The 18,212-nt window shown below is 38.5% G+C and overlaps 2 protein-coding genes across 3 annotated transcripts in view; one reads left to right on the plus strand and one right to left on the minus strand.

Annotated features, from left to right (window-relative positions):
- LOC137294674 (alpha-soluble NSF attachment protein-like) overlaps positions 1-18,212 on the plus strand; it is a 282,044-nt gene that overhangs the window by 9,729 nt on the left and 254,103 nt on the right. The gene's annotated exons all lie outside the window — the stretch shown is intronic.
- Positions 314-18,191, minus strand: LOC137295079 (golgin subfamily A member 5-like). Of its 2 annotated transcripts, none has more exons than XM_067826360.1 (15): positions 18,103-18,191; positions 16,282-16,830; positions 14,508-14,750; positions 13,779-13,998; positions 12,421-12,544; positions 11,874-11,970; positions 11,443-11,549; positions 10,947-11,114; positions 9,385-9,513; positions 8,977-9,075; positions 8,163-8,312; positions 7,338-7,410; positions 6,652-6,748; positions 5,114-5,177; positions 314-3,889 (listed from the first exon to the last, which is right to left on the minus strand). In XM_067826360.1, the coding sequence occupies exons 2-15, from the start codon at positions 16,808-16,810 to the stop codon at positions 3,788-3,790; spliced, it is 2,202 nt and encodes a 733-aa protein (XP_067682461.1). In that variant the 5' UTR covers positions 16,811-16,830; positions 18,103-18,191; the 3' UTR covers positions 314-3,787. The 2 variants fall into 2 exon arrangements, with proteins under 2 accessions (XP_067682461.1, XP_067682460.1); XM_067826359.1 differs by having other exon boundaries at positions 317-3,889; positions 7,329-7,410.

Here is an 18,212-nt window from a genome sequence, read left to right on the forward strand (position 1 = left end):
ACACTCCAGTGAACAACAGCAATAAGAACTACCAAGCATTCCAGTAATATACTCATAGAAACAAATAAGGGAACACATGAAAGTATGTGTTCTTTTATTTATTTCCAGAATTTCACTTACAGTGCAATACATACCTTGTGAAGAAATCTGGAAAAGGATTAAGGAATACTTGTACTTTCATGCATTCCCAGTTTTGTTTCCATGAGTATATATTTTTAATGTCATTGTAGGTATAGTTAACATACAGCAAAAGTACTGGTCAACTTGAGACCATATTTAGGTAGTTACTATATTGAGGAACAGAAGCCTAACAGTCTTATTTCATCCCATTTATTCAGGACCATGTGAATACATCATAAAATATCATTTACATTACAAGACTCTTGGCTCAGGATGTACATCGATGTACATATTTACAAAGCAGACATAAATATGGAATTTATACATCACATTTTTTTTACATATTGAGTGCTGTGGTATGTACAAGTGTTTCCCCCACCAGGATCACAGATCACATGGCATGTCAGACTGTACAGAGTCAAAATATTCCAGCAAATACCTCCCTCTGTATAACCTCCAATATATGTGAGTAATATTTAGTAATGTCATAATCAAAATGTCCACTCCTATCACTGCCTATATCTGAAGTTACCTGTATAAATGTATGAAAGCTTGGAAAGAAAAGAATTGCATATCTATGAACAGTTGTACAAGTAGCGAGAAAGAATGTTGGAAAATACACATATGATTACGCTCTTGGGAGGATGTCTTCTTGTAGTCACTGAGTATGGTCTTGCGGTGCTTTTACCAATATTCAGGGATGGCAGCAAGTGAAAGTGATTTTAGCTAAAGTCAGCTGTGGTCCCCGAAACGGTCCAGGATTGATTGATTTGCTCTTAAATCTGCAGATTCACAGAAAATTGCTACCCCTGAATATTCCAGCAATATCATGAAGGGGACACCAGAAATGAGCTTTACACATTGTACCTATGAGTGGAATCGAACCTAGACCTTTGGTGTGACGAGTGAACGCTTTAACCCTAAAGCTAGTCTCCTTGTGATAATGTATATACACTCCCAATGGTTGTGAAGAAAGCGTTTCTGGAGCAAATGTGTGTCGCTGTGGATGTAAAATGACAACTAGACCTGCATAGATCCAATTCTCCATTCTGGTTAGTTCATTCTGATCAGGAACATTAAGAGTGAGCGAGTTTAGTTTTACGCCACACTCAGCAATATTTCAGCTATATGGCAGCAAAAACATTAAGAAATGTACATAAAAGTTACGTAAAATAATCATGATAAAGTTCAAATCTAAAAAGAATATACAACAGATGTTCCCTGATGTGTTCTGTACCTGTCACAACAGCTTGCAGAAGATGTAATAACCACTATAAAATAGTGTTCATGTACATATATTTTGTAATAAGCAATACACTCAGGGGTGGAAATAACAATAAAATTCCTACAGTACTCCGGTACAGATGTACATATAAAATCAGTTGTCCTGATAATTTTTCCACTATACCAGCCAAACTTGTTGATTTTTTAAAAATAAGAAACATAATTAACATTGGAAAGTCAACTGGACAGGTACAGCATCACATACAAAAGTGCTTGCCTAGCAGAAAAAAACCCACTGAACTGGTACGTCAGGCAATGGTTTATTTCCACCCCTGTACACTGCTAGCGACCCATGTGGAATAAAGTACAGTTTCATGGTGACACATAACCAGACCATATTTTGTATGCTCTCAAAATATTTCACCAGAATTCATAAAATGACATTATTCTGCTTTTTGTTCATGATAAAAAATATCATTAACACTGAAAATTTACAACCAGCTGAAGAAAACAAGATATATTAAACATCCTCAGTCACCTAACATAAGCACCAAATCATATTCGAATAAACCATGATACAGGATTGCTGTGAATAACTATTAAAATTGGCTTCTGGTTCCAGAATTTCCCTTGGACGTGAAGACCTTTGAACCCAGACACACCAAAATAAGTGAACACTCACTAACTTGCACACACATTCAAACTATAAGGAACATAGCAAATACTATACAACAAAAATAAATCTTTTGATGTCCACACAATACATTCCGATTTACACATGCATCTAATAATTCACATATCTGAAGATGCATACAGTATCTAAGAACTCACATGATATCTGCATTCACACCATACAGCTGTCTTGTTATAAATGCAACAGGTCCACTATAATTATGTCAGACTTCATGTACAAGCCTATAACCTCTCCATCTTTGTATGTAATTTTTGTGTGCATCAACCCTGTCATGGGGAGAGAACTTCAGTTAATAACTTCTGATGGGTGAGGAGAAAGGCATCAGTCAAATAACATCTAATATTTACATGTCTGGTCAGGATACCATAAGACAGGGCATACAGTGATAAAACGTAGATTTAGAATATTCCTTAGACAGTATGTTTTAAAAATCTCAAACAGGATGGCTGAATACAGCAGTGTGTCACATTAAGAGTCACTTTGAGGGAGGTGACAGATATTATACTAAAGGCTCACCAACCCATGATTAAACAGTGTAAAGGTGAAAGACTCTCATTATCAAAACAATGCTTGAATTAGGTGCATAGAATACTCACGACATGTATAACAGTTTGAAATCATCACACTACCACTTACATCTCAGTGAAAGGTTTCATGACATGGCAGTTACTGCAGCATTGCTTAAGGTCATCTTTTCATGTATGGAACAGTGTTCTTTCCAATCTACCACAAGCCGAATGTCAAGGCATTTGTAATACTATCACATAAGGCATCAAACCGTGGCTACTGGTATAAGACAACAGTTTCACTACATTAGTTTAAATAACCGAACAAGTACTTTAAATACAAAATGTTCACATGTAAGATCTATGCATGGAACTCCAGATGTTATAAATAGTTCAAACAACAAACTTATGACCTTGTATCAGAATGAAATGTCATGTTGACTGAAAGAGCAACCTCTCCAGTATCTCATATGTAATGAACGTGAGCTTCCTCAGTCATGAGCACACTATATATATCCCGAATGTTTTAAGACATTGAATAACATAATGAATATAGAATGTCTATGCTTATCCCTCAACAATGGCAAATATCTCCCACACATAATTATTTGATAAACAGACACTACAAGCTTAACTCCCTTGAAACATCTAGACTACTTCAGATACCACTGTAAGAGAAACAGTGGACATCATTTGCCTATGGGATCATTTAACACTAAACTGTAATGCAAGATGATGTGTTAATTAACTTAAGATGAGCAGATAATCTTTCTGGGCCCGAGTACCAGTATGTATTCAAGTCTGGGTTTCACTGGGTATACACCGGCAGTTCACAGGAAACCTTGAAGGCAGATATTTTGGCAATATCTTCTAGATTTATCACATTTAATAAATCATAATATCAACAAAAATTGTATCATATGAGAATCAAATTTCAATATTCATGATACAAATTCAGCTAATTAATATTCCAAGACTCTAAATCATTTGAATAATCTTCCAGAAACAGTATCATTTAAGCAATAATCCCCGAAAGTATAACCATTATATCAATATTCCCAGAAGAATATCATCTTAACATTCCCAACATTCTAACAACTTTCCCTGAAAGTGCATCATGTACATACTGTTCCTAGCTTGTGTTAGCGGACAGTATTAAGTACAGCATTCCCCTGTTCCCCAGTCAGTATCACAATGTCTACACTGGACCTAGCTGAACTACAATCTCCCTGTAGAAGACGTTTCAGTGAGGGTCATCATGTGGGGGTTTGGGTTGGTAGTCTGCTCCATGCATCTCAGGTTGGTAGGTCAACAGAACAATCATCACCCACAGGTGCAACAAAACCTGAAACAAATTGCCACTGTCACTTTCCTTAAAAAACTTTAACATCATATAACTTTCATGATGATGTAATTTTCTGATAAAAATTGATATTTCACACTAATCCTGACTCATGCTTATTATGCTTGTCTCCTTCTTCTATCGGAACATAGTGGAACACTTCAATCCCTTAAAGTTAAAGAGGATGTAAAGTCATGATCACAAGTTTTACACAAAGTAGAAACTGTAACTGTGTTAAAGCTGCTTGTTCCCAAAAGGTCACATCATTTTAGCAAGTAAATAACATATTCCTTATATAGTTTTGCCCAAGGATTGTATAGGATCATTTATTTTAAGATTTCTACAGAGAGAAATGTTGAGCTGGTCTGTGCCAATACAAGACAACCAGTGCAACGGCCTGTGCATATGACAGCACCGTACTGGCTTTCCTTCTGGATCAAACTGATATTAGTCATAGAAAGTGTTCTTTGTGACGTTTGTCTGAATCTATATGCCCCCATATTTGCTGTGTGCAGAGAAAGGATCATTTGAGACTCAACAATGTCCAATCAGCCATGAAACATCATCCTTAGACTGCAAGAGTGAGTGAGTGATTCGAGTTTTACACCTCACTCGGCAATATTCCAGCTATATGGCAGCGGTCTGCAACCAGTTGAGTCTGAACCAGACAATCCAGTGACCAACAACATGAGCATTGACTTGCACAATGGGGAACCAATGACATATGTCAACCGAGTCAGTGAGCCTGGCCACCTGATCCTGTTAATTGCCTCTTACGACAAGCAAAGTCGCCTTTTATGGCAAGCAAGGGTTGCTGAAGGCCTATTCTACCACGGGACCTTCATAGGTCCTTAGACTGCAAGATAAAATTTGCAATTTCATCAAAGCTTAAAATTGGATCTTTCGATTCAATATAACATGCTATATGTGGAATGTGGACTCAATGAGAAAGTACTCTTAATTTGGGGAAATATTTGTCCAGCATCAATCATTAACTACTGTATTTCAGTTTTCTCCTGAGAGTGTCTATGTTACTTAATCTACTTCCCACACTATGTTTGTATCACCTTACATGAAGATTGGTTAATGCAGGCTAGGCTTCCTTTTATACGGTACAACTGATACCATCCAACAGACACCTATCCTTCATAGGATATACTACCATGCATCTGTAACATGATGCCATTGAAACTGTGGGCCAGCTCCCTTCAAGGATGTTGTCCTTACCATATATACAATAACAAACACTCGGGCAATAGGATACCTCCTCAAGAAGATGCCAAGACGAACACTGAAGGAAAAAAAAGCAAACAATGATATAGAGGTGGCAACAATATTATCTGAGATGGAAAGAGTATTACTTGACACAACTGTGTCAAGACAACACGTGAGGCGCTATGCTACTTGACAGTGCATACAAAGATTACTGCACTAAAGTACTGTCAGAAAAAGCAAAAAAAATTGTTTTTTTCACATGCATTTCTACAATATATGTAGTTAATACCGGTACGTGAAAGTGGGAAACATCTGTTAAATAAAGTTTGGTCTAACTACAGTCTCAGTGGTAGGGAGATAAGGAAAGTCGAAAAAGGACTTTACAGTGGAGAGATTAGTGCAGAAATGAGCAACTTATTTGGAACAGACCATGCCTTAATGCAAATTAGTGTCCGACGGTATTGTACTACAAATGACCCTTTCTAATTGATCATTCTAAAGTGAGACTAAGCTTTATTATAAAGGATAGTTGTCTGAAGAAATAATAACTGTTTGTTGTCATAGCTGGCTGAGGGACTGTATTGCCAACTATAGTCGCAGTGATTGTTTTTAGCAGCTATTTATATTTTGCGCAATTTTACAAGTAAACATGCTTTTGTGGATATCCTATTACGCATCCCACTGAATGCCCAGTAAGGCCAATGTGGGTTATTTCGACAAATGCTATTGGCAATTGTGTACATTTTAGGGATACAGAGTAGCAGCCAAAAAAGTTGTTTCTTTTTTCCCGACATTACTTTACTACAGCAACAGATATGAGCCTGTGCTTGTGCTGGTTTTATACTGGTGTGTGAGTTGAAATTTACAGTCATATTTCAGCCATATCATGACTAACATAGGTCATACATTACAATAGGTAATGTCATGTTATAAAATCTGGACAGACATGTAGAATATTACAGTTACAGACTTAAAACTGGCAAGTAGAGTAAGGTTCATGTCATTTTTTAGGACAATACAACATAAAAAGGGGATACAGATCGCAAGCAACTGATTACACTCCTCAGATGAAATGGGGCTTAATATAGAGTTCAACATTACTGCACTTAAATCAATATACGTGTACATGTTTTAAAGAGTTAATGCACTGACATTGTGCAATTTACAAAAGATATCCCAATATCATAATGATTGCCAGCCAGTCAGTGTTTGTGTTATCTCCTGAATGTTGTACAACCGTCTGGAAATGTCTTCTGATATGACCAGGTCAGCGGTCGAAGCACTGACCTTCCTATTACTAGACATATGTGAACAGTCATCCCTGGACTTTGGATCCTCTAGACCACAGAGTTCGGTAAGACACAAAATGATGTTGCAATCTATAACAGTGGTAGTGAAAGCCCAAGAAAGGACTTCACAAACAAATCATTAGAATGCCACTTGTGTATTTCTGGATTTTACATCTGCGGACTGACAACATCTGAGCATATATAACTCCATTAATAAATGTTCTTAGAACTCGTAGATCCACTGTCCTCTTCTGTATTTACCTGAATTTATCAATGACATTGGCTGCCCTCTTCATCCTCTTGGTCATTTCATGGTCAGCTGGTCCTTCCCTCATAAACCCTGGCAACCGTTGGCGAACTGAAGAAAAAGGAACCAAGTCTTGATGCAAATCATCAGGAAACTCAATTTTATAATGTCGAACACGCTCCACTTGGAGACAGACAATACACAAAATAGTCAGTGCTAACCACAACCCACCAAAAGAAAAAAAAGCCAGCTATCAAAATAGCTTGCAGTAAAATCTTACTTCTTCAGACAATAGAGAAATTTCACTATGTCATTATAGCCATGTTTCAGTAATGAGAATGTCCTATTGCATGCAAATACAGACACAGAAAATACACAAATTTCAATATCCCACCATCTACCCCTAGTAGAGCATTACCCCCACTTTGTGCAGTTCTGACGATAAAAACAACAGTGTAAGTGTAAAACATGTCCCTTCTAAAGCATGCAAATGACAACTAACAATACACTGAAGTTTCAAGTGTACACAATATCCCATCATAGCACGCCAGACCAAATGTAACACTAACAGTAAACAGAAGTTTCATGTGTAGAGAAGTCCCATTCACTGATTCAGGCCTCGCAAATGAAGATGGAAAACATGCAGATCAACATCCATCACCGACATGCAGATAATGAAGTTCATTGTTACCTATCTTACCTTCCTCATCGTCATTAACATTGACGACGGCTGGAGTTGACCGAACACACTCCTGTATGTCACGATATTGTTGCTGAAATCATAGCAAGGTATGAACTATCCATACACAGTAAGCATACAAACAAAATATTCACAGACAAGCTGAATTGTTTACATGCAGGAAATAGGTCTTTGTCGACACATTTCGTAGACAATGACGTGGTACCCTTAGTAATGTCATCACAACTTCACTATCATCGATGTATACAAGTTGGATATGACAGCAGGCAGCAGCATAGTCAATATTCAATATACCCCAATATTCAAAGTCAACAATAAAACTCCATAAAGATGGGTGTGTCTGTGACAGAAAAAAAAAGACAGCAAAAGGCACAGTGGAGTTATAAATATAACGCACTGTTTGAAAAGATATGGTCCCTGCCTTCAGGCATTTGGTTGCTATGAAGAAAGAATGAGCCATAATACTGTTTGAACAGCATTCCTGCTATATGTCCGTCTTTCTGTCTGGTGTCTTTCTGTCACAAGGGATGCCAAGCTTAGACAATTTACCACCTTGGTGAAATCCATAATTTTGGACAGGGTACAGACAAGCCTAGAAACTGGGGTTTCCACCCGTGACCTTATCCCAAGGAAGACAACTCTGAACCATAGGGGATATAAAACCTGTAAAAAAGTAATTAACTTGATCTAGCCTTGTGTAAGTGTATCTTAGTCTTAACCATTTTCAATACATCAGGGTAACACAGTTATCTTTTCATACCAAAATGACTTTGTTTTATCATGAGCCGAGTGATTGTTAATCCAACATGGGAGATATTAACTGACCTCCATCCTTTCAAGCTGAAGCACCAAAGAGTTCTTTTCAGTACTGAGAGCTTCCAACACTGTTTGTTTCTGTATGAGACTGTCAGTCAGAGCTCGCACTCGTGATTCCAGCTCACCTTCAGATGAGCTGCTGATACTCTTCGTCATTAACTGGAAGAAATGTGTTTAGATCACAGTGATAATTCAATTGTCACAAGTCATTTTAAATAAATCATGAAGTGAGCGAGGATAGTTTCATGCTGCTTTTAGCGATATTCAAGCAATATCAGCCGGTGGGGAACACCAGAAATGGGTTTCACAAACTGCACTCGTGTAGGGAATCCAACCTGGGTTTTCAGCGGGACGAGGGAACTCTAAGCTACACCACAGCCTCCACTGAGTAAGGAAGTTTGGATTAACAGGTTAGTTAAATCATGGCCTGTCAGCTTTGGGTGGGATGGTAGCCCAAAGTGATGCCTGTCACAGGTATTTACCCCTTTTGTGAAATCCACTTAGGGCAAGGCAGGATTCAAACCCACTATCATAGATTCATGGTGTGCTCAAGGGAGACAACTCTGCACAACGAAACTATGCCATCACTGTGCCATGTTACTCATGGTAACTCATAAATCTAACTAGTAGTAACTCATAAATAACTAGTGAGGAATATGCTGAAAACATATGACTCTTAAATCTGAATTAACCAAACTTGACTCAACTAGTCAATTCTAGAAAATTCATCATCAATGCTGACTGCCACTGTACATGCAAACAGAATTATCTATCATCGGTTATGTCAGCAAATTATTAGCTTAAATCAGCCATGAATTTGTACCTGATTTCTGAGCTTCTCAATTTCTCTTTCTCTGTCACTTATTCGACTTTGGAAAGATGTCTTCTGTTTGTTGATTTCATCTATTGCATATTGAAGTTCCTGCAAATGTAACGCAATAGCATGTAAGTCAATATGACTAATTATATGACAAACAAAACCTTATATTACTTCAAGAAAACGTCCAACACGAACAGAACGGGACTAATCAATGAAGAACTCGATCTGTTTCATTTTCCCCTTTGAGTAGCTTGTATTCCCAACAAAGTCCCCTGTACACTATTTCACATCATGTGAAGACACTTGAACATATACATTAAACACTTAAACATTTATACAATCATAGAAAAGTACTGTTGAATAGCAGTGCTAGCTTATGGTTTCTACAATACAATATGGGGGTGGTGGTACCTGTTTCTGCTTTAGCAGCTCCTGTTCTGTGTCTTCCTTTCTATTCTTCTCTTCAAGGATCTGCTCCTCCAGCGACTTAATCTGCTCAGCAGCTGAATCACTGTCTTGCTGAAGCTGTCCCTCCAGGTCCTGGGTAACATACAGTGATGGAGTCAAATAGAGAGGGGTGGAGTCAAAGAATCAGATACTAATAGGGGTGATACTGATAGAGGAAGGGTCAAAGAGGGGTGAGAGAAGAGGAGGCAGAAGCCATGAGAGAGGTGGTGTCAGAGAGAGGATAGACAGGCAGAGTCAAAGAGAAGTGAAAGGGTTGGTGTCAAGAAGAGTGAGAGGGGTGGAGTTAAAAAATCAGATACTAATAGAGGTGATACTGATAGAGGCAGGGTCAAAGAGGGGTGAGAGAAGAGGAGGCAGAAGCCGTGAGAGGGATGGTGTCACATAGGGTAAGAGAGGTTTTGTCAGAGAGAGGATAGACAGGCGGAGTCAAAGAGAAGTGAAAGGGTTGGTGTCAAGAAGAGTGAGAGGGGTGGAGTCAAAGAGGGGCAAGAGCGGTTTTGGAGAGAAAGGTGGTGTCAAGAAGAGGTGAGAGGGGTGGAGTCAGAAAGTGGTGAGAGAGTTTGTGTCAGATAGGGTGAATGAGGCGTCCAAGAAAGGATAGACAGGCAGAGTCAAAGAGAGGTGAGAGGGTGGAGTCAAGGAGGGGTGAGAGGGGTGGAGTTGAGGAGGGGTGAGAGGGGTGGGATGAGTGAGGCCATCAGACATAGTGAGAGAGGTGGAGTCAAAGAAGAGTAAGAGTGGTGGAGTCAAAGAGAGGTAAGAAAGGTGGGGTGGGGTGGGTTGAGAAAAGTGAGATAAGTGAGAGGAGTGGAGTCAAAGAGATGTGAGAGGGTTGGAGGCAAAGAGGGGTGAGAGAGGGCTGGAGGCAAAAGAAAGAGTTGTGGAGTCAAATAGGGGTGAAAGGGGTGGAGTCAAGGCCAGCTGATTGATGTGAAATCAGAGATGAGTCAGAGAGGTGGAGTCAAGAAGAGTAAGAGTGGTGGAGTTAAAGTGGGGTGAAAGGGGTGGAGTGAGACAGTTGGAGTCAAATAGGGTGAGGGGGGTGGAGTCAAACTACTTGATACTCCATTTCACTAAGAGAGAGTTTGTATGAGAGATAAATATGTAGGCTCTATCACTTCAAGCTAGTGACATAGACAAGAATGTGAAGTGACATTCTTGTGAAAATATGTAAATAACACAGTTTTGGACGGCTAAAGTAGTAAATAGAGAGACATAAGAGATGCACATAGGTTTTGTTGGTAACAAAGGAACATGATTTTTCACTACCGGTGGACTTTGGATGACTGACTGAGATACGTAGTAAATAGAGAGACATAAGAGATGCACATAGGTTTTGTTGGTAACAAAGGAACATGATTTTTCACTACCGGTGGACTTTGGATGACTGACTGAGATACGTAGTAAATAGAGAGACATAAGAGATGCACATAGGTTTTGTTGGTAACAAAGGAACATGATTTTTCACTACCGGTGGACTTTGGATGACTGACTGAGATACTCACCAACAGTTCAGCACGGAGATTCTCTGAGACCATCTTGGTCTGCTGCAGTTCATCCTTGAGCATGTCCTTCTCCTGTTTCAAGGATTCATACTCCAGACTGGAAACCCCTGCTACTTCACCACTGACACCTGAACCTTCCCGCAGGCTTGCTATCAATCTCTCTTTGCTCTGTAACATTCATGAACACTGTCAGGCTATCAACCTCTCTTTGTTCTGCAACATTCATTAACACTGCCAGACAATCAACCTCTCTTTGTTTTGTAAGATTCATTAACACTGTCAGGCTATCAACCTCTGTTTGGCTATCAACCTCTGTTCTTTCAGTGACATTCATTGACACTGTCAGGCTATAAACCTGTCTTTGCTCCTTGGCATTCATTAACACTGTCAGGCTATCAACCTCTCTTTTCTCTGTAGCATTCATTAACACTGTTTGATGTGAAATGATAAGATACTTTTCTCTACCAAATGGAAAGAAATAACTTAAATAATATACCTGTAAAATTCTTGAAGCCTTTTCTTTGTAGTCGGTGAGTTCTTGCCTGGCAGAGTCTATACTTAGCTTTGCAGTCTTAAGCTGGTTTGCAATGACTGTGACTTTTCCTGCAAGCAACATCTCCAATACAGGAAACTCACCTTAATTTCTGAGTATTTGCAAAACTGAAGATTAAATTCTTAATTAAATTAAAGTACCAGCACAAAGAGATGTCAAACATACTTTTCTAAACAACAGAACTGTCTGAAGTTCTACACACAATATACACAAACCTTTTCAGAGCTCTTCATCATCCAATATTGAATCCAAAAGGTGTTACACAGAATGTTTCAAGAGGGGTGTTTTTACTGATTCCAGATCTAAACAGCAAGGGATGTCTGAGTTTACTTTCAAGTTGTAGAGCAACTTACATGACACAATATCATACATACCCCTTTCTTCTGTAAGTTTGCGCTCAGCAGCAGTAAGAGCCTCTGCCATTGCCTGTTGTTCCTGTTCCAATCGACTCTGCCTAGCAGTTGCTTCTTGCTGAAAAATACAAAACCCAACACTAGTGAGAAAGCCTATACCATGTTATCCTCTGGTATTAGTATGACTGACATACCATATATCATACCATTACTGGGATGCATCACCACACAGCAAGAGTTTGACATAGTTATCTGCTCATCCTGTTGCCAGCATTCTCCTTAAACTAAAAGCTGACATCTTCCATCTGTCTAGTGTATTTAGACTAAGGTAGTTACATCATCGATTTACCTTCAACAGCTCAAAGGCTGATAATTGATCTCAAATATGCTGCAAAAGACATTAAACCTTCAGGTTCATCATATGAGGGCAATTACTTCACTGTCTGTGCAGTTCCATGAAATCTAAGGTTGGATGGTGACAGTCAACTTTCCCAGCCTTTCACTAAGGCTACGGGCTCTGTTTCTCTTCATACTGATATTAAAAAATTACAAGATTAATCAGTCTCACTTGCGTGTGCTTGAAGGCATCCTGTTCCCGTCTGAGACTGGCCTCTACTTCTGAGAGTTTTTCCTTCAGAGAATCCAAGGCCTGGCTGTGCATGCCACTAGAATCAGTATGGTCCTTCAGGATCCTGAAACCGTAATTACATAAAACACTACATGGCCATTTGTGTTTCAAGATAGCCATACCCGGTGTACCAATATAACATGTTGAAATGATTCTCAACTCACAAGACAGACCAAGATTCAGAAGCTCATGAATGCTTGACTTGTATTCCAGCAAATGCATCAGATACTTAGCCCAGGGTAATGCATGCTGATACATTACTTTACCAAAGACTTCCTCAAACATTAAAGACTTTCAAGATTAATTTAGATCACTACATTTAGAAACATCTCTAACTGTACCAACTGTATTGCCTGAAGATTACACAGTATATCCTGCAGTATACACGAACAAGCAGATGTAACACTCATCAAACGTTTAGACTCACTTTACTCACTCACTATAGGTTGTGTATGTACATATATATGGTTACACTGAAGACGAATTTCACCACTAGCATGAGGGAACCAACTGTAAACCTTATGCAGATGATTTGCAAAAAGGATCATGCAACAAATTGCTGAAAAGTATGTGCAAATATTGTACATGTGAGCAGCTGCAGTTTGCTGCAAAATTTTGTTAACAATTGTCCAATTTTCATGGAGTTTCATCATTTACTTAACTCAAGACAATAATCTTTCCAATGCTAAGAATTTGTTTCATGATACATCAGTTCATGTGTAAACACTACCTTCAAACAATATGGAATATTTGGGAAAAATTAGTTTAGAACAGTTGCCATGAGTAAGTGGCTACATTTTTAAACAAGCATTATCACAAAGGTGACATAATCTCAATCTCCCCCGCTGCATATTAACAAATCAAACTGAGAGTGAAGATCTTAGTTTAAGATGAAGTAAAACGTAAACATAAACATTACACTCAAACTCTCTTGATATCTTGCAAGGCAGTTGTGCAGTCAAACACAAAAATATTTTGAAGAGTCACATAGACCTAGACCAGTGTATGAAACTACGGAGAAACAGTCGCCATGGTTTGGTAAGTCAACTGAAGGTTACCAAAACGACTGGGCCCTCCACCTTCCCTAGATAAACCTTGCTTTTGAATCTGAAGACAATCCAGTGAATGGTTCATGAGTTATCTCTCTGACAAGGTAAAATGCTAATGCCCCCTTGTGACCTTGAGATGAAGGTGCGTGGCGGGGGATAAAAAGTGAGTCTAAAATTTAGACAGGTAGTACATACACAATACAAGAAGCCATCATTTAACTGTAACAGTGATACTGTTGTTGAGCCCACCTCTCTCTGTGTGACTGTAAGTCCTCTATTTGTTTCTCCTTCTCTTTAACACTGCGGTCTGCCTCCTCCAATCTAACACGCAACACAGCCAGTTGAGAGTCCTTTGCTGCCAGTGATTCAGACAGGTCTGACTCCCTAGCCTGCAGTTCCCGCACCAACTGATCATGCATGGATGCAGAATTGTGATAATCTTCCAGCTTCTTCTTGGTCTTTACCAACTCTGAATGAATACATGTTGTTTAAGATCTGGGAGTGAGTGAGTGTGTTTAGTTCAACACCGCACTCAGTAATATTTCAGCTATATCGTAAATATTTCCGTAACTAATTGAGTCTGGACCAAACAATCCAGAGATCACCAGCATGAGCATTGATTTGCGAGCCATGTGTCAACCAAGTCAGAAAGCCAGACCAAATGATCCTGTTTGTCTCCTCTTATGACAAGCATGTGTTATTGAAGATCAATATTCTAACCTTGACCTTCACAGGTCTAAACATGATGAATGTTCTCTAATAGCATTTATGAAACAACACTGTCCTGTTATTTACAATAAATTACATGTTTATATAGTTACATAATCTCATAGTGTTTGATTCTCTTTGCCTCTTTCAGTCCTCAATGGTGATATGCCTTGACAAAGGTTTCCACTTTGGATTATAGGTAAGACAGACATATGCATAGTGTGAGATATGCGAAGTTTTAAAATTGTTTGCTTTTACTGTTATTATTACCTATCTGGGAATCCTTTGCCCTCTGAATTAATGAAGCCATTTCTTGATTCAAGGATGCAATCTCATTTCGAAGCAGACGGTTTTCAAGTTCAAGTGATGATAGTTTAGAGTTATCTCCCTTTTCAATATCCCCAGCACTGCTGTGTTCACTGTTTGCTGGGGATTCTTGCATGGCATCAGCCAAGGCTTCAATGTCAGCTGATGCATTGGAACCAGTTGGACTTTCACGCTGAGATTCTCCTTCTGATGAAAAGTATCAATGTAAGTGTTAACATTAAAGACACGAACATAATGATATAAAGTGTACTGGCATGTTCTTGGTTTTACACCACAATTGGAAATAATCTAATTCTGTTACAACAATATCAAGTCTGTGCAAAACAGTCCAGCCATAGATATCATGCACGATGATTTATGCAGTATGATAGTGTATTAATACCATTATCAACCATGTAAATTTATAATTTATTTCAGAACCTCTTACAACTAACAAATGTTGCCAGGGACCAATTCTACTCCTGACTCCCCTCAAGCCAATGGTGTTCTGTATATTCACTCGATTACACTGATCTGACAAGCATGTTAAAAGAACATGAACATGATGAAGAATATAGATGGATGATCAATTTACCACACCAACATATGGTTCCAATATGATGTTACTCCAATAATAGACTAATAAAGATCCAAGACTAATGAAGATCAAAGGACACAAAAGATGGTATTGGACTTAATACACTAACTATACCTATGTACACGGGTCTGGTATAAATTTTTATCACTATGTCACTTTCATTGTGTTGTAGCCATTCTTAACATATCTTTTACACAACATGCAAATCAGTTTAAACATGTTTAAAAAATGTGTCAAACCACATACATATGTTGTGTAACTTGCATAAGGTCAATTGTGATCATATATTGTGATCATGTATCTAGCAGCATCACTGTTTAGATGAAGTCACGACACCAATACTTACTGAATTCAAAATTTATGAATAGTGATATTAAGGTCATGCGCAACCAAAAAATCAAACATAATTTACACACAGTTATCACTTATTCATGAAATGTAAAATGCATTGCTGATTAAGAAAAAAACAAATAAACAGAATTATAAATCAAAAGTGCAATATTTAGTACTTAAGTTTAGGTGTCAGAATCTCTTCAAAGTTGTATTTTAAGTTGCATGTGACCTTTAAATACTTCACTGCCACAAAAATGTTTATATTTACTTAGACAGCCATGGTTAAGGCAAATAAAACGCATGATGAAAAAGCATCAACTTCAATTCTAAACTTGTACTTGACATAAAATATTTTTCAGATCTACATTGTTATAAACAGAATTCATTACATCATTAATTAACATATCAATGAAACATGGGATTTTTGAGTGGATATTTTTATGACCAAGTTTCCAATCAATGACACCCTCAACTATGCAATATTCCAACTGTATGACAGTGGGAAAAATTTCAACTGGAGTGAAACACAGTGAGCTATGTCACAGTGCCATATACCTACAAGATTGAAACACAGTGAGCTGTGTCACAGTGCCAGGAAATATCTTTTCTTTTGATGGAGCATTTTATACACCTTTCTATGACAAATATAAAACATCTGCAGCAAGTTTCTGAATCTGGTGACAAGCTGTCCATATCTTAGAAATCAAACAATTAGAAAGTAAAAATAGAAACCAAAATCACAGTGAACAGGGCATAAACACATGATGCAAATATCTACAGAGGTCCCTAGCTGAGTATTTTATCTACCTTGTGACTGCTCCGAAGAAACAACATCTACTTGACTTGTGACCTCTACAACAGTAGGTCGGATATCTTTGTGGGAAACATTCGATGACGTGCTGGACTGTCGGGAGTGATGACGACTACTCACTGGTGTTGCAGCCTTCTTCTTACTCTCCACAGGGTCCTTACTGTTGAGGAACTCAAACAAAGCCTCATCAGTATCCTTCTTCTTTACCTTAGTATCACTGACACTAGCAACTGCTGGTTTAGGTGGTGCAGCTGTTTTCACTGGAGTCTGTTTGACAGGAGAACTGACAAAACCTGAAGTGGGGTTGACACTTCCCTTTAAGTCTTTGAGACGTGAAGGGACACTTTGGGAGGAGGACAGAATCTGTGAGGAAGACTTGGACCCTCCAACAGTGATCTGCTGTGTGGATGGTGTGGTAATCTGGGTTGGAGCTGTATCTTTATTATGAAATGTTGTGGCAGCAGACTGATCGAGCTTGTTCAGAAAGTCCTCAGCTTTCCCAGTTACAGCTGACAGCCACGACATGTTCGGCTTTCAACCGAAACCTGCTGGATATAAAATAGAATTAACTAGTCTAATTTGAAAATAGCCATGGAAACTGCAGAGGCAGTACAGAAGCACTTCCAGCTGCACAACATAAATGTATATTGGCGTCTACTATTCTCGCGGTACTTATGGATATCGGCTGAAAAAATAATACAAACAGTTCTTTGCGTATGTATGCTTGTTGTACTTAAATGAAGCCAAGGGATTCTCCCTCTAACATCTGCATCTATCAACTGCTTGATCCATCAGGTGCATTATCGCACATGAGCATGATGAAAAACATGGTCGTCCGTCGCTGACTTTTCGAGGCGTCTCCCATTCTGGTGGCATGACGAGAAAGTAACCATGGTAACATTATTAGGTGTATGGAAGGGGAATCTTATCATACAGGGTGGAGAAAAGTTACGATTTTTCCAAGTTGGTTACAACTCACGAATATTTGTTACATTGCAAAATTTTGGTAATTCACAGACTTGGGCCACTTCCTAGTTACCGGTCAATGATGTAAACAACCGCTAAGTATCACGCATCGGTGACCTTGACAGAAAATGTGTCTACCATGAGAATAGGAGACGAGTCTATAGATACAGTATCATCATGATGGAATTCCATCTTTCTTGCCTTAATGATGCTATACCCTCAACTTGAATTGCATATGGGTTTAAGGACTGCATGACTTTCAGACTGAGTTAATAAATGTATCATGTTATTTGTGATCATGGACAAATGTATCCTTTGTAAAGAACAAAATGGTCCCATTCCAGCCAATCCATCTGTCCACATGTGAAATCATTTTCTGACAAAAAAAATTGTTACTTTCGCTGTAATAAAGAAACCATTGTGAGAAAATGTATTAAGTGAAGCATGAAAAAGCAAAAACATTTAACTGCGGAAATGTAAAAATCAAAAAGCTTTCATCGACTGAATGGTTGGTTCACTGTTCATAGAATATTACGCCCTGTTTGTTATGGTCACATAACTGCGCCTAATTCAAATGATTTCACTCTTATTTGTATACGCATAGGGGCAAATGTAACTAGGATTCAGTATGGAACGTAGCTTGAGAAGTAAAACAAATTGTCAAAGTTGACAGAATCGTAAAACTGAAAGTAATGAAAATGGTTTGTGCTGTCATTGACTAAGAAAGAGGAAATAGAGTGTAGGTGCTCGCTTCGATGTTTACATTCTTCAAAATGAGAGACAAAAACGTTACGTCGCTACACAAATTATATAATCAAGTCTAAAACACTATAAAATATACGCAAGGTTACCTATAGCAACTAGATATGAGATTTCATTGAAAATCAACAACTTCTTGCAACAAACGTTCAGACGTGGATATCCGCTCCACGCATGCGCCGTCATTATAAAATCTACATCC

This window comes from Haliotis asinina, chromosome 8 (assembly GCF_037392515.1).
Source record: "Haliotis asinina isolate JCU_RB_2024 chromosome 8, JCU_Hal_asi_v2, whole genome shotgun sequence".
Classification (NCBI taxonomy): Eukaryota; Metazoa; Mollusca; class Gastropoda; order Lepetellida; family Haliotidae; genus Haliotis; species Haliotis asinina.

Coding starts and splice junctions, on each gene's coding strand:
- LOC137295079 (XM_067826359.1), bottom strand. CDS start 16,810: ATGTCGTGGCTGTCAGCTGTAACTGGGAAAGCTGAGGACTTTCTGAAC. Junction 11,550..11,873: donor CAAACTTACAGAAGAAAGGG/GTATGTATGATA, acceptor TGTTGCTTGCAG/GAAAAGTCACAGTCATTGCA. Junction 6,749..7,328: donor CGATGAGGAAGGTAAGATAG/GTAACAATGAAC, acceptor CTTTTTCTTCAG/TTCGCCAACGGTTGCCAGGG.